The sequence below is a fragment of the Sus scrofa genome, chromosome 7 (genome assembly GCF_000003025.6).
Source record: "Sus scrofa isolate TJ Tabasco breed Duroc chromosome 7, Sscrofa11.1, whole genome shotgun sequence".
In the NCBI taxonomy this organism is placed as follows: Eukaryota; Metazoa; Chordata; class Mammalia; order Artiodactyla; family Suidae; genus Sus; species Sus scrofa.
In genome coordinates this window covers 27369120-27392464 of record NC_010449.5, presented here as the reverse complement: position 1 = coordinate 27392464, position 23345 = coordinate 27369120, and the positions used below count along the sequence as shown (strand labels likewise).

The 23345-nt window shown below is 38.2% G+C and overlaps 1 protein-coding gene across 6 annotated transcripts in view; it reads left to right on the top strand.

The window, feature by feature from the left end:
- The window catches only part of KHDRBS2 (KH RNA binding domain containing, signal transduction associated 2), a 546959-nt gene that overhangs the window by 503108 nt on the left and 20506 nt on the right, over window positions 1-23345 (top strand). For 2 of the 6 annotated variants that reach the window (XR_002345643.1, XR_002345644.1), the window contains exons 9-11: window positions 449-500; window positions 2559-2619; window positions 21559-21641. Coding sequence is in view for 2 of the 6 variants with exons in the window: in XM_021098557.1 (XP_020954216.1) it covers window positions 449-546 (98 nt within the window). In the remaining 4 variants the exon portion in view is untranslated. Of the gene's footprint in view, window positions 1-448; window positions 2528-2558; window positions 2620-21558; window positions 22036-23345 lie in introns of those variants that run through there. The other 4 variants (XR_002345641.1, XR_002345642.1, XM_021098559.1 and 1 more) reach the window with 3 other exon arrangements.

The following is a 23345-nucleotide window of genomic DNA, read 5'->3' as shown; positions in this document are numbered from 1 at the left end:
AACCCTAGGTCACCCCCTGTAGAGCTTCTAATCATTTGTTTTGGGAGCTAGAGAACAGGCATCAGTTTTGTTTGGGGTTCTTTGTTTCAAGATTCCCATGTGCGTCTCAAGATAATCAGGGGCTAAGAAACAAGGGTTTCCTATGTCCAGTTTGTTTCAGGATTCCGTTTCGGGATTAAGGAGGGATGGTTTACAATGGCGCTCCTCTTTCTGTTTAACACATACCAAATGGACTTTAACCTTGAAAACACCTCACAAGTTTAATTCCAGTGGCTGCATCTCAAAATATACCCTTTTTTTTTGGATGAACTGGTCATGTGGAAAATTCTAGTAAGGCTTGAGCCTTCAGGGTTGAGACCTTTTGTTCTCTTTGACTATTGCATCTTAAATAACTGTTTTCAATCACTGTGAAGCCAAGTGAATGTTATTGTCTTTCTCTTGTTCATAGCACCAGAAGAATGGGCCACGACCCGCTCCAGCCTGAAGGCACCACTGCCAAGGTCAGCCCGAGGGGGATACAGGGAGCATCCCTATGGTAGATACTGAGGGTCCCCCTCACCTGTGACTCAAGTCAAAGGCAGTTCACAGCCTGTGGTCTCCACATAAACAGCAACATGACAAGTAATAGTCCTTTTTTGTTGTTGTTCCTATTCTAGGGATAACTGCTCACAACTGCTCCCACATATTACTTGTATTTCCCTTATACTGTTGGTGTGACATTGACACTAGTATTATTTTACAAAACGGACTAAAAAAGACATCGGCAAGCATTGTCTATAAATCATTTAGTAGGGTGATATTCCCTTGGTTGTTTTCATTGTTGTGTGTAATATCTTTATTTTTTTCTCTTTTTATTTATTTTTTTTTTAAAGAAAGAGCATGAATCTGTTATCAGATTTTTGAGTCTCAATCAACTAGCAAAAACATTGTTTAGGGTTGCTAAAAGACTGTAACATGATATTTGAATTAGCTATAATAAAGTTGTAGATAAGATGTTTTAACCTGTCTTTTAATATCTGTTAGTTAGATGAAGATGTTCGATATTAAGTTTGTAAATTTAATTTTAAATGCTGTTTTAATGGGGTTGAAAACAAGCAGCTACTGTATGTATGTAGCTAACTGAATTTGTTCAGTGTTTTAACCTGTATTTGTTAAAAAAGAAAAACACACACACTTAAAGTTCCATGTGTAAGCTTCTCTAAATAGGAAACCACAATTTGTCAGATATGTTTGCCATAATTTGTCAATAAAGCTGAAAACTTTTGTAAATACCAAATTTGGAATTACTTGTTTTCTAGCTTTAAATGCCTGCTTTATTTCTTCTTCAAGAGATGCCTAAAATGTTTTCTATTTAAAACTTACAAAAATGAACCCAAGCCTGTTTTAAGATATTTGTGTAATACTTTAAAAGTGTATTAATAACTTATGGTTGTTAAATAATTTAAAAGTTAACAAACTAAACTGTTACATGAATCATGGTTAGTAAACACTAATGTATAACATGTTAATGGGAAAAAATGGATTTAGAATAATAAATGGATTTTAAACTATCCTCTAAGCTTTATCTTGCTAAACACAAATTCTGGTTGACTTGTTTGCATTAGCATGTCTCTCGTGAGAAAGAGTAATGGAGTATAAAGAGGTAAGATTACCACTTACCACTGTCTAAATGCCTAGTTCTTCAACCTTTGAGTTTCCCGCACATTAAATATCCCATCCAACATGTAAGCATTGCGTAGATTCACTTTATTGTTTTCACTCAAAGGAGTGTGTGGGCTTCATTTGCGTAGTTTATACCAATTTGTTTTGACAAACAAACCATCAGTGTCACTGGCCAATTGTTACTATTCAACCTCAAAAACTTTATTTGTAATTTTCAGTGCTAAATATCACCGCCCTTGAAGGCAGTTTAGAGGGCTGATATTTCTTTTGAGACTATCAGACTTGATGGCTGATGATTATTAAGGAAATATGTCGCAGGACTCAAAGGATGACTAAACGTTAAACAGGTAACATAACAGTAACTCTGTAATTTTGCCTATGCAACAGTAATGTTAAATATTCTCAGTTATTAAGTTCCTGATAGTTAAAAAAGTAAACCTACAAAAACATAACAAATAGGTCTACAGGTTATTAAAACAAATAATTAACATTAACTAGAGGCACCAAAATTATTTTATAGGATATAACCCTCAAGGTAATAAACAGAACTAAAATTAACAATAATAGTACTGCAGCTCTTGCTAACATCAAACGTCAGCTAAATTTTGATGGGAAAAAAAAAAGAAAGCAAAAATGATGGTAGGGATGACGCCAAAACTGTTCATTTTTAAATACAGTTTCTTTGTTGATGGTGGCTTTTGTCGATGTGATTGGTTTACTTTTTTGCTGCTAACCAGCTAAGGCATATTGCTGTTCAGTATTTGCAGCTGGAGTTGCATGCTAATAGTTTTATGAAGTGTGTGTCTGTCATCAATTAAAATTGTAAATGTTTGCTTTTCACAAAATGCTAGTGAGTTATACTTAATTTATTTTTCTATTCTGTCTCACTATTTCAGGTATCCACAAGCAAAGACCGCATAATTGAATAGCAAGTGTGATGGGCTAAGAAGGACAGAGGTAAGCTTATTGTTACCTTCTCTGAGATAAATAATCTTTACCAAGATGAAGCTAAGACATCAAATGCCACTTATTGAAATACTAAAAAGGTTTAAATTGTTGTCAGGGCACTGAGTTATTTTTATCTTCTTTAGATAAAATCATCTAACTGGGTATTTTCTGAGCTTATTCAGAATGTTGTCAGATGAAACGTGAATTCAGGAGGTCCCATCATGGCTCAACGGTTAAGGAACCTGACTAGCATCCATGAGGATGCAGGTTCGATCCCTGGCCTCGCTCAGTGGGTTAAGGATCCATCATTGCCATGAGCTGTGGTGTAGGTCACAGATGCCACTTGGATCCCGTGTTGCTGTGGTTCTGGCATAGGCCAGCGGTTACAGCTCCGATTGGACCCCTAGCCTGGGACCTCAGGATGCCCCAGATGCAGCCCTAGAAAGACAAAAAGACCAAAAAAAAAAAAGAAAAGAAAAAAGAAACATGAATTCATCATTAATCTACAGCCTTTTTCCTTGCTTTGAGCTACTGTATGTTACCTCTTCTTAACTGTACAAAGAAAGAGATTTAAAACTTTTATTCTGCAGACAGTAGAGGAGGAAATCACAATTGCTGACTGAGATGGACGGGACAGGAAAGGGACCATAGTGAGCGCTCCCCATACACTCTGTCAATAAGATAACATTTATTATATTTATAGTCAACTAAAATAAACTTACCATTGCTATCCCCATTTATCCCATTGGATTTGTCAGTAAACTTCTTATTTCTCATCTGCCCTTCTATTTGATTCAGGAAATATTTACAAAGTCCAAAGCCCTGTTGGAAATGGAGACTTGATTTCTACACACAAGACCTCAGGCTGAAAATAATGCACACAGCTAGGAGTTCCACAGACTGACAGGAGAATTGAAGGGATCTTTTGAGGTTGTTTGAACCAGGGGTAAAACCCAAGTTTTATCCTTTTGGGTCTGTCTTTTCACTGATGCAGTGTAGACTTAAGTGCCATAGGTGAGAGATGAGAGAGCCTGGTGATGTCTTATGATGGAGGAAGGACAGACTGAGGGCCCCCCGGCACGGGGGCAAGGGGGGCAGCCTGTTCAGTGACCAGGAAGGAAGGGCACGCCACCAGGGGAGGGCTTCCGCTGGTCAATTCCTGGAGCCTGCAAAGTTCAGGAAGAGGTTGAGAGAAAAGCAGAAAGCCATTGGGCCCCAGGACCCAATTCATGAAGGTTCCCAGCAAAAGCAAAGCCTGGAGAGGTGGGGTCAAGTCAGATCACAGCAGTTGTGATGGTCCCTGAGTGTTGTATTAAACTGTTGGGATTTTATGGGAGAAAGAAAAGGAAGCCGAGGCAGAACAGATACGGACTCACAGACTTTGAACAATCTATGGTTTCCAAGTGAGACAGGGTGGGGCGTAGGGGGAGGCACTGAGGGTTCGGGATGGAAATGCTGTAAAATTTGGTTGTGATGATTGTTGCACACGTATAAATGTAATAAAATTCACTGAAGGATTTAAAAAAAAAGAAAAAAAGGAAGCCACTGAAGTTTTGAAGACAAGAATCAGAGCTAAGGAAGCCGTCCCAAGGAAACAAGGCAAACCTTACATTGGGTCAGTTTTATAATTACTAAGTACCTTTTCATCTGAAAGAGCTTTTCTAACATTCAAACTGCTAACATAACTAGTTAATACCTTAGATGCTTCAACTAGTCAAATCCCTTTGTTAAGCTGCTTAATCAAAGATCAAAACTTATAGAGACTTATGATGCTTTAATTTATCTGTAACGTTCCATCCCTGATTTGACTTTTTTTTTTTTTTTTTTTGTCTTTTTGCCTTTTCTAGGGCCGCTCCCGTGGCACATGGAGGTTCCCAGGCTAGGGGTCTAATCAGAGCTCTAACCACCGGCCTACCCCACAGCCACAGCCACGCGGGATCCAAGCCACGTCTGCAAGCTACACCACAGCTCACGGCAACGCCAGATCCTTAACCCACTGATTTGACTTTTAAAAAATGTTACTGTTTTTATAAACCAAGGCAGAAAGAATCTCTAATCCAGGTATCCTGCGTATTATTCCCTTTTGATCCTTTTTAAACAGCAGGCTTGATCTTATAAAGCAAGGACAGAGAAATCAATCACAATTTGTTTACTATTTGACATATTAATCCATATGCTTTGTGTACACTGTAATTATTTTATTGTGGTTGTTATTGTTGTTTTAGAACCTGTGGTTCTCTCATCATTCAGACTCCATCTCTGAATGCATGAAGTCAGGGCAGGATTGTCACAGCAGAAACACCACTGCTGAACAAGAGAAGAGAACAGTCTTGGCTGTTGAGTTTAAATGAAGATTTTTCAAAGCTCAAAAACAATGATTTGTGAGAAAGGGGATTTTGAGTTTCAAAAGCCTTCATTTTTAGTAGGCTCTGGATATAAAACAGTACATTTAAAGAGCTCCTATCCGAAAATGTATAAATAAATAAAGGACTCCTGTCCACCTGTACAAGATAAATATTGTCCAGGCTGAGAAGAAGGCCCAAGAGGTAGCAATATCTAAGATATTTGGTTGCAGCTTGGGTCTAAGTCTGTACAATAAGTCCATTTGGAACACAGGAGAGATGTTTGTCCAAATCGAAGTCCGTGGAGGCTTCACCAAATTCCCCAATATCAGTGCATTCCAGGTGCAATCCTGTAAGGAAAAAATATATATATATATGTCTATAGAGTGTTTCTCCGTGCTTTCAAGACTGGAGAAGGTTTGGTAGAGAGCAAACATAATCACCTTTGCAGGAAGGCAGGGGAGGTGGATCCTAGGCTTGGACCAGCACTGACAGGATACAGATGTTTCAGTGGGTGCAATGTGGAGAGGTGGGAAGATCAGCTACCCCCGGCTACCAGCACCTCCAAAACTTTAATCCAACCCAGGAAAAAGAGAGGGGGCAATAAACCCCTGAGTTGACAAAGGAACTCCTGACCATGATTAATCTGAGCTGGCTGAATTCTCCACAGGCAGTATGGGAACCTGAGATTGAAATCAAGTTGAGGTTTAGAAAAATATAATTATGCGTACATTGCTGTTATTTATTGCACAATTTTCCCAACTCTTAAAATAATCAGAAGTGGATACAGTAGGTTTCCCTGGCAACAGGGAATGAATTTCCCTAAGTTAGTGGCCACTCGGCAGAAACCTTTGAGAGGATGAAAACTGCTCAGAGAGTGGCCCGAACTAGTGAACACTCACCTGGAAGTTTCCTCTCTTGTCGGTGACATCTGTCCCCTCTCACTCATCATGGCATCATTCCCCTCTCACTGACTTCAAAGTGCTGGCTTCCAAAGACGGCAGAAACAGGGACCTTGCCACTTCTAGAGCCAGATACTCTCAAGTCTGAATTCACCTGTGCAAGTTGCATGGTATGTCAGGATTTTTAAATTACAGTGCCTTCCACCCCAGGGTAGTTGATGTTATTCTTGGGCACAGTTCACACATTCTTTCAGATAATGCTGGAGCACCTGGGACCCAGATGATCCTATGACGACAGGGAACTCACCGACAGGTATGAGTTTGGGCACTAAGCATGAAGACGTCAGAAAGTCTGTGCCTGCTTGCATTTGCTGAACAAAAAGTTTTCCTACGCTCAAGTTATGATTAACTCAGAATCAATATGATGCCATTTATGAGGCCAAATAGTACTTTTAGGTCTTATTAGTAGTATTTAGGTAGTTTTCACTTTCAGTGCATTAATGAAACTATGGCCATTTAGCTTAATAACAATTGAAGCACTAACAGTGTTTAAATAAATTTGACACAGAATGGCATGTTAAAGTTTTTCATGAATTCCTTTAAAGGAAATTGCTTTTTAAACTATATTATTAAAATATTACTGTTTTTCCTTTAGGCCTGTACTTTGAAACCACAAATGCCCCTTAAAAATGTAACCCTTTATGGAGTTTCCATCATGGCTCAGTGGTTAACGAATCTGACTAGGAACCATGAGGTTGCGGGTTCAATCCCTGGCCTCACTCAGTGGGTTAAGGATCCGGCGTTGCTATGAGCTGTGGTGTAGGTCTCAGGTCTCAACTCGGATCTCAACTCAACTCAGGTCTCAACTCGGATCCCGAGTTGCTGTGGCTCTGGCAAAGGCTGGCGGCTACAGCTCCGATTAGACCCCTAGCCTGGGAATCTCCATATGCCACAGGTGCAGCCCTAGAATATACCAAAAAAAAAAAAAATTAAAAATGTAACCCTTTATAAAGCATTTTTTTTTATTATTTTCCCACTGTACAGCAAGGGGGTCAGGTCATCCTTAGATGTATACATTGCAGTTACAGTTTTTTCCCCCACCCTTTCTTCTGTTGCAACATGAGTATCTAGACATAGTTCTCAATGCTATTCAGCAGGATCTCCTTATAAATCTATTCTAGGTTGTGTCTATAAGCCCAAGCTCCCGATCCCTCCCACTCCCTCCCCCTCCCATCAGGCAACCACAAGTCTCTTCTCCAAGTCCATGATTTTCTTTTCTGAGGAGATGTTCATTTGTGCTGGATATTAGATTCCAGTTATAAGTGATATCATATGGTATTTGTCTTTGTCTTTCTGGCTCATTTCACTCAGTATGAGATTCTCTAGTTCCATCCATGTTGCTGCAAATGGCATTATGTCATCCTTTTTTATGGCTGAGTAGTATTCCATTGTGTATATATACCACATCTTCCGAATCCAATCATCTGTCGATGGACATTTGGATTGTTTCCATGTCCTGGCTATTGTGAATAGGGCTGCAATGAACATGCGGGTGCATGTGTCTCTTTTAAGTAGAGCTTTGTCCGGATAGATGCCCAAGAGTGGGATTGCAGGGTCATATGGAAGTTCTATGTATAGATTTCTAAGGTATCTCCAAACTGTTCTCCATAGTGGCTGTACCAGTTTACATTCCCACCAGCAGTGCAGGAGGGTTCCCTTTTCTCCACAGCCCCTCCAGCACTTGTTATTTGTGGATTTATTAATGATGGCCATTCTGACTGGTGTGAGGTGGTATCTCATGGTAGTTTTGATTTGCATTTCTCTTATAATCAGCGATGTTGAGCATTTTTTCATGTGTTTGTTGGCCATCTGTTTATCTTCCTTGGAGAAATGTCTATTCAGGTCTTTTGCCCATTTTTCCATTGATTGATTGGCTTTTTTGCTATTGAGTTGTATAAGTTGCTTGTATATTCTAGAGATTAAGCCCTTGTCAGTTGCATCATTTGAAACTATTTTCTCCCATTCTGTAAGTTGTCTTTTTTTTTTCTTTTTGGTTTCCTTTGCTGTGCAAAAGCTTTTCAGTTTGATGAGGTCCCATGGGTTTATTTTTGCTCTAATTTCTATTGCTTTGGGAGACTGACCTGAGAAAATATTCATGATGTTGATGTCAGAGAGTGTTTTGCCTATGTTTTCTTCTAGGAGTTTGATGGTGTCCTGTCGTATATTTAAGTCTTTCAGCCATTTTGAGTTTATTTTTGTGCATGGTGTGAGGGTGTGTTCTAGTTTCATTGTATAAAGCATTTTATCTCTATGTCTATTTCTGTGTCTCTTGGTTAATGTAATCTATAGAAGCTTGTTGGCTTTGGGGGTTTGTTAAAGCAATAGAAAACAGTGATCACTAATCCGCTGAGCTGGCTAAATATCAAATACAGCTTCAGTATCAAGAGAATGCCTGTTAATTGAAACGTCATCTGTTTGCCACTCTTGCAGGTTCCATGGGAAGGTTTAATTTTTACTGCAAAAAATTATGCAGTGAATGATTGAAAATATCCAGTCGAATGGTCATTTACAAACCTGACTACATTATTTGTGTTTGGTGTGAGGGCAACATATTGATAACAATAATAATAATGACGCCAACAGGAGTTCCTGTCGTGGCTCAGTGGTTAACGAACCTGACTAAGATCCGTGAGGATGCAGGTTCAATCCCTGACCTCACTCAGTGGGTTAAGGATCCAGCATTTCCATAATATATGGTGTGGGTCAAAAATGCAGCTCAAATCCCAAGCTGCTGTGACTGTGGCGTAGGCCAGCAGCTACAGCTCCTATTTGACCCCTAGCCTGGGAACCTCCATATGCTGCGGGTTCAGCCCTAAAAAGACAAAAAAAAAAAAGGAAAAAAAAATAAAGAAGCCATCAGATTCTGAGCATACATACCAGGCATACTAGAATTTTCACTCAGAAGTGTCCATGGAACACCTGTCATCTTTACAACAACCTTGAAAACAAAGTACAATTAACTCCATTTTACAGAAGAGGAAGCTGAAGTCCAGAGGCCTAGCTAATGTCACACTGCTAAAGCAAAATTTAAACCAAAATTTGATAACCCATGCATAACCCACACATTTTCCAAAATGCTGTGGTGATTCCCAACTTTTAATGAATTTGATTTAAAAGAGAATCTTAAAATCTGAGATAGCCATAACATAATTTCTATTCTGTAACAATATGATGAGTATCGACTAAAAAAAGATGATGATAAAGTATTTTAACTAGAAGTGCATCTACTTTGATCTTTCCTCAAATTTGTCATTCTTTCAAAAATACCATCATAGAAAGTGGAGGTGAATGTATATGACATTTTTTTATAAAGCACAGGTACAGTCTTTTGTAAAATAAATGGAGTCATTTATAATCCGTTCTATTTTAACGTTAAAAACACTCACATGATTAAATAAGCATGAAAGCAATTTCAGGCTTTTATTCTTTACTCTGTATATCAGAACTCTGCTTTAAAGTTGAGAGTCAGTTCAAATCAGAAATATCTTTGTATAAACCATGGTGTTAACACAAAGTGGGAGCTCCCATTGAGGCACAGCAGAAACGAATCCAACTCGGGTTTGATCCCTGGCCTTGCTCAATGGGTTAAGGATCCAGCATTGCCATGTCTGTGGTGTAGGTCACAGACACAGCTCAGATCCTGAGTTGTTATGGCTGTGGCATAGGCTGGCAGCTGCAGCTCCAATTAGACCGCTAGCCTGGGAACCTCCATATGCCACAGCTGTGGCCCTGAAAAGCAAACAACAACAACAAAAAACAAACAAACAAAAAAAACCACAAAGTGAATGAATCACTCAATGTTAAGTGTTTTAAAACAAAGCATTTCCTGCTGCTGCTGCTGATATAATATGTAGCATTTGCCTGGACATTCTAGCTTTATGTTAAAGTATCTGAGTTCACAGTAAGAGCTGTTCTTGTTCACTGACAGGCACCAGTCTTCAATATCCATCATGAAGATTAGTTTTCTAGTCTCTTTACATAGAATTTATTAATCAGTACTCAAAAGATTATTTACAGTGGGTATGGAGTTCCCATCGTGGCTCAGTGGAAATGAACTTGACTAGTATCCATGAGGATGCAGATTCCATCCCTGGCCTTGTTCGTTAAGGATCTAGCGTTGCTATGAGCTGTGGTGTAGGTTGCAGACACAGCTCAGATCTGGCATTGCTGTGGCTGTGGTGTAGACCAGCGGCTACAGCTCCAATCCAACCCCTAGTCTGGGGTTCAGGTTCTATGCTTCAGGTGTAGCCCTAAAAAAAAAAAAAAAAAAAAAAAAAGTTTTACAGTAGGTAAAAAGGTCACTCTACTTCACTCTACTTTTGCTGTATTATAGCTCAGTTTCTTATACTTCATTGTTAGCGAAACGGAGACAACATGAGAGGACGTTTTCTGATTCATGCACCGTCAGGTGCCACAGTAACAGCCAGCTTCTCTGCCTTTACCAAAAAGCACATACAGAATGAGCCATCTTCAAAATTGGAAGCTACCAAACACGTCTCTTGTTCTGCTTCACTGTGTTTATACTTCACAGTGGGCTCTATAGAATGAGCTAATGTTTATGAGAGACATTTGGAAACTTTTGGATCCTCGGAAGCAAATGTCGCCACTAGGCACAGGTTTTCAGTCCCCTTCATGCCTCTCAGGATGAAGCCCCCCAGCAGGACATCATCCCTCCCTCCAGTCTCCCTCCCTGATTGCCCCGCACCTCCCGTGTTCTGACCTCACAGCCTGCCTCTTTTGACACCAGGACATTTTTCAACTCCTCTGATACCATCTGGCCCCTCCCTTCTCAGTGTCCCCGTCATTGTCCCGGTGGCACCTGGCATGTGAGAAGACAAAAAGAAAGGCAAGAAATGGGTGACTCTAGGAAAGGGAGTGCTGTCCAGGCCACACAACAGGGCCCCCACATACAAAAATGATTATCACTAGAAACACGTTTATTGTGTTAATTATGAAATCAGCGCATGTTCAGTGTAAACCAAAAAGTATGCAAAGAAAAAAATTACTTTTAATTAAAACAGATAAATAATAACTGTTAACATTTATATATAACCCACTGGCCACAAAATCTTGATTTCTTAGCTATAACATATAAGGTGATGCAGTAGGTAAGAAAATGTCTCCATGAGTTTAAGTTCTCTATTTCAAAATAGAAACTTTAGAATTAGACATAAACAAACCTCCTAATGGGATTCACTAAGATCAGTGCATCGTGTCTATGACTGGAAAGAAGACAGTTTTAAGTGTCCTTAAACAGGCAATATTACGTGTACATGTTGCATAATGAACTGTTTCCTTCAACTTTCCTGCTGGGGATTTAAGAATGAGTGTATTTATTGACCAACACATATTTATTTAGAACTAATGTTAGATATGCTGCTTTTTGATAAGGCAATAATTTTTAAAATAAGTCATATCACATTCCATCAGATCCACTTCTCTGGAATCCTTTAATTATTCATAACCTAACAAAGTACAAATTAGTTTAACTTCTTAAAGACCTTTTTTTTCTTTATCGTGAGTACATCATTCAGGTGCAATAATAGTTGTCTTGAAACATGACGGAATTGCCAGTGAGTTGGTAATTTGGGCTGGGAGGGATCTTTTTTTTTTAATGCTGTCTCCTTCTTAAATTACAAAATCAATCCCTATTCAGGATTACAAATTAGGCTGTATAATGTAACTATGTAATGTAAAAATCAAAATCTATAATCCTACTCCTCAGAGATAACTCTGTTAATAGATTGCTTTATATTCCTTCTTCTTTCCCGTCTCTCCTTCCTCCATTCCTCAACTGCTTGTTATTTATTTATTCATTTGGAGTGAGATTCTGCTTTATACATATGTGCAATTTTAATTTTCAAAAGTGAGATGAATTTTATTCCTTTGTGAAAAAGTGACCTATTTCCATAAGGTTGATTTGTGTGGAGAATTAAAGTTGTGTTATTACACTGTGAAACTTTAACCCACAGCACATACTCTAGAGTGTAAGCAAACTAATTTTCACTTTTCAAGCTTCAGTTTTCTTATAGGTAAAAATGGGTAAAAAATAATAATAATAGCAAAGGTACCTGTTCATATAACTGTGAGATACATAGAGTAAAATCACATCTATATCCTCTCCAAATTTAGTTAATATTCTTTCCCAAAGGATTTTTCCTTGACTAAAACTTTTAACTTTAAAATATCTTCATGGTATATATCCAATGTCCTATCAAATAGAAGCTGGTTTAATCCATAAAAATGTTCGTATTACTCAAATCCCTTTGCAGTTTAGACATTTAAAAAAAAACATTCTTACTGAAATTAGATAATGTAGGCTTTACAACACGGTTATAAAATTGCTCATCTTTGTAATCCCTGCTGTGGTGCAGTAGGTTAAGGATCCCGTGCTGTCTCTGGGGTGTCCTGGGCTTGATCCCCGGCCCGGTGCAGTGGGTTAAGGATCCAGCATTGCTGCAGCTGTGGCATAGGTTGCAGCTGTGGCTTGGACTTCATCAATATATTCATAAGGAAGCGTATATTGGGTATCTTCATAACGTATCATAAGATATGCATATACACAAGAATCTTATAATAATGTTGTGTGTATGTTGTTCACATTGAAATAGGGCTAAAAATGAAAGTAAGATTAGCAGTAAGTTTGTGTAATTGATTCAGTAGTAACAATAGTAATATGTATAAAGAGATATTTGCAATAACAGAGTGTATAACATATATCAAACACTGTATTAAGTATTTTTAGGAATTATTTCATATATTTTTCTCAACAGTCGTACCATATGCATTCTAGTGTATCCTCATTTCTGAATGGGGAGACTAAACCTGAAAGAAGTAACCCACCCAAGGTCATCGCTGGCCAGTGGGTTGGACTCTAAACCCAGAGTCTCCATCCTCAGCTCCAACACTCCACACGCCACTGTCCCCTCTGACACGGGTCACGTGTTTTGTAGTAAACTAGATTTTAGAGGAAACCAAAATGCAGATGTGTAATTCATTCTTCAAGCTAGTGAAAAGGAGTGAGAATAAACTCTCTTGCTATAAATACTGCCAAAAGCGGTAGAAACTTTGAATACTGGTGATAAATTTCTAAAGTCTCTGGATGCATAAGCCAAAATACCCAGAATATCTCTTTTTCCTGAATTATCTAGAAAGTGTGTCTTGCATAATAACCTGAAATCTATGTTGTGCCTGCCTATATTTATTTGCCTATATTACCATTGATTAAATGGAAGTTATATGGGTCAAAGCATTAGCCTTGGAGTTCCCGTCGTGGCAAAGTGGTTAACGAATCCAACTAGGAACCATGAGGTTGCAGGTTCGATCCCTGGCTTTGCTCAATGGGATAAGGATCCGGCATTGCCATGAGCTGTGGTGTAGGTCACAGATGCGGCTCAGATCCCGGGTTGCTGTGGCTCTGGCGTAGGCCGGTGGCTACAACTCCAATTAGACCCCTAGCCTGGGAACCTCCATATGCCACAGGAAGTTGCCCTAGAAAAGGCAAAAAAAAAGACCAAAAAAAAAAAAAAAAAAAGCATTAGCCTTCATAGAGGTTGACGTAAAACTTCAATGAAAAATGAAATTGGATTTCCCGTCGTGGCGCAGTAGTTAACGAATCCGACTAGGAGCCATGAGGTCGTGGGTTTGATCCCTGGCCTTGCTCAGTGGGTTAACGATCTGGCGTTGCCGTGAGCTGTGGTGTAGGTTGCAGATGTGGTTCGGATCCCACGTTGCTGTGGCTGGAATGTAAGCCGGTGGCTACAGCTCTGATTAGACCCCCCTAGTCTGGGAATCTCCATATGCCGTGGGAGCGGCCCTAGAAAAGGCAAAAAGGCAAAAAGGCAAAAAAAAAAAGAAAAGAAAAATGAAATTAACCTGCAAAAATACACTTCTAGAAAAACAGGGTCACATACCTGTTTACATGGTCTGTTGTATTGATTTTTCCCAAATCTGTGTGATTGTACAAATAAAATGGTGTTTCCTTTACTATCTCTTGCCCTATGTAGTGATGCACACCATTTAAATGTATAATGTGTTCATATATCATTATGCTTAATAATAGGATACCAAAATGAAAGTGAAGGTGTGAGTAAGCTAAAAAAAAAAAAAAAAAAAAAATAGAAAAAAAAAAACATACCTGGAAGGCTGAGAAAGACCCATCAGAAGTGCTTAGACAGGTGGTGGTCCTGCTGTGGCACAACAGGATTAGTAGTATCTCCACAGTGCCAAGACGTGGGTTTGATCCTCCGCTGGGCACAGTGGGTTAAGGATCTGGTGTTGTCACAGCTGCAGCATAGGTCATGACTGCAGCTTGGACCTGATTCCTGGCCCAGAAACTCCATATGCCATGGGGTGCCCAAAAAAAGAAAGGAAAATAAAAAATGCTAGGGCAAAACAAATAGCAGCATGAAAAACCAAAGGTAGGCCACTCCTTACAACCTTAAAGGAATAGAGTGTCTTGACATCTGAAAATTCTCATAAGTCACCATTATGTGAGTTATCACATAAAGCTGCAACTTTAGAAATTAAAAACATGCCTTGCCTTTACGGCAAATATGGGACATTTCAACGTTGCATGTATCTGTGATGTCTGTTGTCTGTCTCAGAATAGTCACCCTTGTCAGTCATTGTATTTTCCCTCCCTTCCACCAGCAAAGGTGTGGATTTTTTTAAAGCACTTTTTATGTGTCCAATGTTGAGTAAAGAACAGAAATTTTCACCCATTTGTGCTTTTAGAAAATTGCAAATTATTGCTTATCATGGAGCTTCAGAATTCTTCAGGGACTTTTAAAAAATAGGAGTACTAAACCTATAATTCAAGGATATGCCAAAGTAATTTTATCACATTGCTTTATAAGTATTTTTGTGTGTGTGTGTGGAGGAGGGGTGCTGCACCCATGGCATATGGAAGTTCCCAGGCTAGGGGTCGAATCGGAGCTGCAGCTGCCAGCCTACACCACAGCCACAGCAATGCAGGATCTGAGCCACATCCGCAACCTACACCACAGCTCACGGCAACGCTGGATCCTTAACCCACTGAGCAAGGCCAGGGATCGAACCCGCATTTTCATGGATCCTAGTCGGGTTTGTTAACTGCTGAGCCACGAAGGGAACTCCCACAAGTATACTGGTGCTTGAGAGAGACTGTCCTCCAACCTGTATTTTAAGAAACTTGTAGTTTGGCATAGTATCTACTGTGAGTGAGAAATAGACCCTTTTGGAAGCATTAACGACAAAGTTTTTCAGTAAGAATTGTGTTTGTATTTAGATTATTAGGAGATAGCTAGCATAGGATATTATAAATGGTTAATTACTAATAAGTAAAACTTGGTCATGGGTTGATTGGATTGCATGGAAGTAGAAGAGGACTTTTAATTAATTCTCAGGATTTAAGTCCCAGATGTTTTTGTATTTTAAGTAATATTCAAATGACTTACAAAATCCACATAGTTTTCCATGTCTCAATCTACCAGATAATCATATACTCAAGGAAACAGGAAACACTTTTACCTGAAAATGAGACTGGAAATGAGAGACTGACACTAAATGAAATAGGTTCAAGAGGTAGTGGCCTTATGACAATTTTCATCTAAAATATGTACAGTGAATGCCAAATGTTCTGCTGAGCTAAGTGCATTGCTAGCTGCCACATAAGGAAAAATGTCACAAGAGCAGCAGCTTGGTTTAAAGATGTTCAACAAATAAATATTTTGGGGAGTTCCCGTTGTGGCTCAGCAGGTTAAGAACCTGACATGGTGTCCATGAGGATGCCAGTTCAATCCCAGTCCTCGTTCAGTGGGTTAAGGATCTGGCATTGCTGCAAGCTATGGCATAGGTCACAGGTGCAGCTTGAGTTTGGCACTGCTGTGGCTGTGGCATAGGCCTCAGCTGCAGCTCAGATTCAACCCCCGGCTTTGGAACTTCCATATGCCACAGGTTTGGATGTAAAAGGAAAAAAAAAAAAGAAATATTTTGGGAAGAAACAGTATTTACCTGTCTAACAGAAAAAACTGGAGCCCTCCTAGGAAAAGGCTTAACTTTTTAATCTTAACTAGTAGTAGTATATTGATTCAAATCGATGGGAAGCATTTATCAAATGTAATTAAATGAATAAATATCATTCCATCTTTCTCTAATCTTATATTTTTATGCATTTATGATAAATGAAAATTATAATGACTTATTTGTAAAATGCTTATATTATATATGACCCTATATGCACATACATATATATGCACATCTATCTACCTTTAAATGCACTGATAGTTTAAAAAACTTGATATTATTGATGTAATTACCACAACAGCTCTAATAACCAAAAAAGGCAAATTTTCTTTTCCTCATTTTAAAGATAAGGAAAGAAAACCCCAAACAGTTAAGAGGTTTGTCCAAAAATCACATGGCTTGGACTGAAACATTAACTTCTCCAAGATAATGAACTAAATTGTTTTTATAAGCGGTAGTGTCAGGTGGTGGAAGACGATCTGGTTGTATGCACACTGTTTATGTGAAGTAATTATTAAACATCTTTTCGTAGAATACATTCTAACTTAACCAAAAGTTTTGAGATTTATTTTCACCTATATGCAAATATTTACTCAGAATTTTAATAACATTTAGATCCCTTCTCCTAAAGATATGCCATAATATTGAAAACTTTTAAAAAATGGCATATTGGTGTCCAATGCATATAAAATTACTCAAAATTGGAGTTCCCGTGTGGCACAGCAGAAACGAATCCGACTAGTATCCACAAGGTTGCAGGTTCGATCCCTGGCCTTGCTCAGTGGGTCAGGGATCCTGTGCTGCTTTGAGCTGTGCTGTAGTTGTTCGCAGATGCAGCTTGAATCCTATGTTGCTGTGACTGTGGCGTAGGCCAGCAGCTGTAGCTCTGATTCAACCCCTAGCCTGGGAACGTCCATATGCCTCAGGTGTGGTCCTAAAAAGACGAAATAAATAAATATAAATAAAATTATAAGAACTTCAAAAGAAAAAATGTGTTATTATTCTACTACAAGATAAGAATTAGTATAACTTTGGCCATCATTCTTCTACACTTACATTAGTCCATCCGTCTTCGTTTTTTAAAAAAAGAACTTTATGACTATTGGACAATAGAGATTTTTAAATGTCATGTGAGTTTCAAAATCTTATTTTGGCTTGGCTTGCAAATGCCAAAAAACTCATTGTGATTTTCTAATTAGAAACCAAGCACTTTGTTCTGAGGGAAAGATGCCAGAAGGTTTGAGTCTAAATTAAAGAGATCAGCAGTTGATCTTGACTTAATTTACTGAAGAGTTTCACTTAACTGTGTGAAGAGTTGGGACCTTCCAGCGTCTGGAAGGATTCTGTTATTTGGTCCAATTTATCTCTGTCCACCTTTATTATTACAATGCATTGAAAGGACCCAGAAATATCTAGTTGTCATGGACCCACTGTTGGAGAAGTACATGGCGAATCAATGCATATATTACTGTTTTGCAATTACTCTGCTGCATTACACTGTATCGAAAACATACTAGCTCCTTTTCCAATATAACAGCAACATATTTCAGAGTCCTAGGCTTACTCCGTTTCTGGTCAAACCTCATTCCTGAATTCGATATGAGTTCCTAAATCTTGCTCCTGTGGTTAGATAGCTAGCCTGAGTTAAGCAACTCAGGTTGTGGTGTGCTCAGAACCTCACAGACTTTTGATGACCCGAGATCAGGAAATGCATTATTTTATTAAGCATTAGTAACAAATTCAAATACGAGGGCCCATTATATAAATAAGATATGGCACCAAAGTTGCAAATAGTGAAACAAATAGATTTGTTTGTGATGGGATGGTCCTTTCTGCCTCTCTTCCTCAGGGTAGGGGAAGGAAGAGTTTAGAAATGCAGAACAAATGAGAGATGACTTTAATTATGTCTGCAGTGTTCATACCAAAAAAAAAAAAAGTAAAATTTCAATATGCTATAATTTTTCTAAAACATGTGTTTATTTATAAAGATAGATTATTCAATAATGACATTTAGTAAATACAAATTGGGCATTATTTCCTTCTCTTCTGTGGCTGAATTTGCTTTCGCATGTTAAAATATATTATAAATGCCTTATTTTATTTATTTTCTAATTATACTTCATTATTACTGCAGTAGAAGTATCTTATCTCTCAGAGTAACCATGATTGTTAACATTAATATGTTGCTGCTGCATTCAATTTCATAGAAATATTATAGAAATTACACATACCTCAATTCTCAAATGATCTGTATTTATAACTAATATTTCATTCTTAAGATCATAGACAATACACAAATATAATTACTTTATCAGACTATTAGTTCCTAAATATAGCAGTGATTTTATTTATTTTTAATTGCCTTCACTGTACAAATAGACAAGAAAGCAGGATTTAAGAACAGAACTTTAGGACACGTGCCATCTGCAATTAGTCAATAACTATATATAAAATTTCAAAATCAAATTATTGGATACAAAATAAGTGACGAATGATCTTTAAGTTTTTTAAAAATAGTGAAATAATGTCTAGCTTATATTGTATAGAATATCAATTTCATAATATCTTTAATTCTAGGTAGAGTTTTTCCCTTAAATATATTTAGATCTTGCCAGAACTTAAGTAAATGAATAAGATTCTCAATTCACTTTAATTGAACTGGTTTAAATTTTCCATTTGTTTAAATTTTCGTATTGTATACTTACCCAGCCTCCGGTTTTATTGATTAAGCAGCTTTGAAACAGTATTTCCTTTTCTACTTTAATAGTAGTATTTATGAAATTTAGAAATAAATTTATAAATTCAGAGCTAGTATTATCTGTGGAACTGATAATTCATCCAAAACAGGGCATTTGCCAAAATTACCCAAAAAGCTTTCAACTCTCTCCTCCTCTTTGCATTTGTGGAAAATGTAAGCATTACTTTTAAGTAAGGTAATTCTTCTCACATTTCAAAATATACCCTTATAATGGAGTTAATAGAAAACAAATGTGTAATATAATACACTTAAGTATCATCCACTTAACACCAGTGATTTATGTCTTATATGAGCATAGTAACACCCAAGATTTATTCCCAATGCTCTATTTCCCAAAATATTTTCCTCTACTCTAATTTTTGACATATGAAAATCAGCTGTAGAATAATTGGGGAGACATATTGTATGGATTTTTAATTGGAAGTAATAGTGAAGATTTATTTTTTGTATTCCTAATCAGCTCATCTACCCACTGAACATACAAATTTTTATGTCACATGCTACTTCGCCATATGCTCAGGAACTTCAAAATTAAACTAGACATGAATTAGAACGTTAGTTATCACTTAATGTGGAATTTAAAATATGGCACAATGATCCTATCAGACCACTGCCATGGAGAGCAAACGCCTGGTTGCCAGGGGGGAGGCAGGACGGGGTGGGATGGTGAGGAGTTTGGGGTTAGTAGATGCAAACTTTTACATCTGCAATGGATAGGGAATGGGATCCTGCTATGTCCAATCTCTTGTGTTAGAACATGATTGAAGATAGTGTGGAAAAGAAAAAAGGAATTCCTGTCATGGCTCACGAACCCCAACTAGAATCCATGAGGACATGGGTTCCAGAGCTGCGGTGTAGTTCGCAGAGGCAGCTCGGATCCTGCATTGCTGTGGCTGTGGTGTAGGTTGGCAGCTGTAGCTCCAATTGGACCCCTAGCCTGGGAACTTCCATGTGCCACAGGTGCGTCCCTAAAAAGACAAACACCAAAAAATAAAAAAATAATAATGTACATATGCATATGACTGGGTCACTTTGCTGTATAACAGAAATTGAAGAAACTTGTAAATGAACTATAATTTTAAAAAGAGCATTAGTTAGTATCTAACAATATGTAGAATTAGAAACAGTAGATCCCTTAAGTTACAATGAATTTGGTTATAATTTCAAGTAAAGACACATTTTAAAATGATAATGAAAGTAAGTCAGTTGCTTTGCTAAAATGTTTCTTAATGTGCTTTTATACCATAGAGTCACTTTATTTATTACAAATAATAAAGAAATTCAAATTCGACTACATACATTTCAGTGAACGTGTTTAAGAATCACAAACTAAAAAAGTCAAAGATCATCACCTTATAATCATAAGCAGTGAGCTTCAAACTTCAACCAACCAGGTTTCTCATGTCTCACTTGTGTTCTTAGTGGGAAGCAGTCAAGAACACTGGCATTTCTGGAACTTCCTATCTCATTTGTCCCTGTTTATGAACCTCATGTTGATACGTTAAATTGTAGGACAAGGAAGAAGGTTAAATTTACATACATCGGCATTTGCAAATAGCAGGCATGGTATGAGAGGACCCATAATTTCCAAAAGGAAATGTGCAATATCTCTCATTTCCTCAGTTCCTGTTGGGTTTTTTTCCCCCTTTCTTTGTTTTTCTTGTGTTTCATGGTATCCAGCTTATTCAGGACAATAAGGGATGTTGCTTAATAACTGTTCTGGTGTCAAAGACATCAGGACTCTTATATTAGAATGAAAAACAGTGAATGACGATAATGCTGCTATATTCAAATAACTACCTAAGCCGGAAACAATTTTTTCTTGTAAATTCAAAAATGGAAATCCTTCAGTGAAAATGTATTTTCAGCAATTTCATAAAACTTCTACCAAAGGAAGGGTGTTGAATTCACACATTCAATCAATGAGTGCTTTCTGCTAAGTCTCAGATGATTGATATGAAGTTACAAGTTAAGAAAGTAATTGAAATACAAAAACTGAGCCTTTCTGATATAACAAACCAAGTCTCCTCTTCTGACTTGGGTGTGATGGCTCATTTCTATTTGAACCCATTTTGATCTTCAATTTGAAGGCAGCAAGGCTCAAATTACATAGATCATTTCCTTCCAAACATTTGCTTTTTCTGTCATTCTTACAGGAGAATAGACAGTTTTTTTTAATATCAATGTATGTTCTATACTCCCTAGTCGATGGTTGGAGCTACTATAGGAATCCAGGAATTTTTAATAGTTGAGGTTCCCTTACACTTTGTTCTCAAATAGCTTCCTAGAGTTTATTCATCAAATAATTCAGAGTCAAAAAGTAGCACATAAAAATTAATGCAATAGCCCTTAAGCACTATGGTTGGTTGGTTTTGGCTAAGAGGACCCTGTAGCCAAAAACAGTTCGGTCTTAGGATGAGCAAGCCATCAAATGTGCTCCTACAGACTAAGCCCAGATGCCCAGTTCACAGAATAGCAGTCAGCTGTGCTCAGAAGCCTGCCCGAGGCCCAGGAAGTCATATTTTGACGGTCATGACTTAGCTGCTTACAAATATTGTGGTGTGCCTCATGCTTTATGCTAATGGCAGTAACTAATGGTTGTCATTATCTTCATTCAGCCTCATAAAAAACTTCCTCAGGAGAGACCAATCATAGCTAGAATACTGCTTAAAGTTAAACTGTTTTTCTCAAATGATATAAAAAGCACTTAGTACAAGAGGTTGGGTGCATAATTTATTTTGTTTTGAGTATGTTTGACAACTGCTACTGTTGTTAAATTTACCGTGAACCTAATTGATATCCCATATGGGAATGCCTTATAGATGCTTATATATGTGATTGCTTAATGCTTTAAAGTTGTTCTGCTTATTTGGGACTCTAGGTGAAGATGTGTGATAGAAAAACCCAAATCTGGAATAAATCTGACACTGACTGTTTGGAGGTTCTGTGGTTTTGACAATGGAGGTGAGTCACCTTATCGCTTTGTGATTCCCTGTATGTGCCCTGCTTATGGTTCAGGAACAGAACACTTCACGGACCGAAAACGAAGTGCTTAAATGGATGAGGCATCTCTTTGCATTTGAGAGAAGTTAAATGGGACATTAAGTTAGGGGCAAACAATCAAGACACTTTTAATTTTATTCTGCATTGTAGTGGGATGGCAGTAATGTGTTGACTTTCATATATCCTAATTGTCAGAGATTGAGGTTATGAATTTCTGTATTAAAGTAAAAACAGGAGTTACTGCCATGGCACAGCGGGTTAAAAATCCCACATTATTTCTGTGTTGGCATGGGATCGACCCCTGGCCCATGGCAGTGGGTTAAGAGTCTGGCCACGCTGCGGCTGTGGCGTAGGTCACAGCTGTGACTTGGATTTGATCCCAGGACTGGGAACTCCCATATGCTGTGGGTGCCGCTGTTTAAAAAAATTAGTAAAAAAAAAAAAAAAAAATTTTTTTTTCTTTTTCTCTTGAGGGCCGCACCTGCAGCATATGGAAGTTCCTGGGCTAGGGGGCAAATGAGAGCTGCAGCTGCTGGTCTGCCCCACGGCCACAGCAATGCCAGATCCGAGCCACATGTGTGAGCTACAGTGCACCTTGCAGCAGTGCTGGATTCTTAACACACTGAGGGAGACCAGGGAATGAACCTGCATCCTCGTGGCTACCAGTTGGGTTCTTAGCCCCCTGAGCCACAACAGGAACTTCAGAAAACATATTTTTGAAAGAATGTGATGAATATGCACACTATTTCTGATAATAAGGGGAGGAGGGGAGAAAATTTTCCTGAGAGGAAATGTCATCCACCACACCTGATGGCTCCTTCATGCCCTTTTTGTTTTAGAGGGAAAGTTTAGTTTTATTGGTGAGAGGGCTGATATATAACAGGCCTCCAATGCATGTGTGTAGAATGAACTGGAATGGAGCAGAGTGGAACAGAACATAATAGACCATGATTATTTTTCCTTCCCCAAAGTCTAATTTGTTCCAAAACAAAAGGAAAAATAAACATATAACGGGATGAGTCGTCCGTCATAGAGGTGCTTCAAAAAGGAAATTTCTGTTTTCTTTTTACGCATACTTTTATTTTCTTTCTTTCTTTTCTTTTGTCTTTTTTGAGGGCCGTACCTGCAGCATATGGAGGTTCCCAGGCTAGGGGTCTCATCAGAGCCACACCTGCGACCTACACCACAGCTCATGGCAACACCAGATCCTTAACCCACTGAGCAAGGCCAGGGATCGAACCCATGTCCTCATGCATACTAGTTAGATTCTTAATCTGCTGAGCCACAACAGGAACTCCACTGTTTACACATACTCATATTTTAAAGAAGACTTCATTTAGAAAGTATAAATGACAGTCGTGTTTGTTTAATGAACAGGAAGCCATATAGGTGATTTCTGAAATTTTTACTTGAAAGTACTTAATTTTTTTTAAATTAAAGTGTATCTCCCAGGACCTGACCTTCATGGAGACCCTAGGAAAGTCTAAGTTATAAAAAGGAAAGGCTAAGTTTTAACTGCTGTGGAAACACCCCACCTCCTTCTGTTTTGTGTCAGAGGAATTTGGAAGGAGGTTGTACCATACGGCTGTGCCCATCTTGAATCTGTTCCAGACGGAACATCTCTCCAAAGAGCCCCATGTAAATTGCCCTGCATAATGTAGGAAT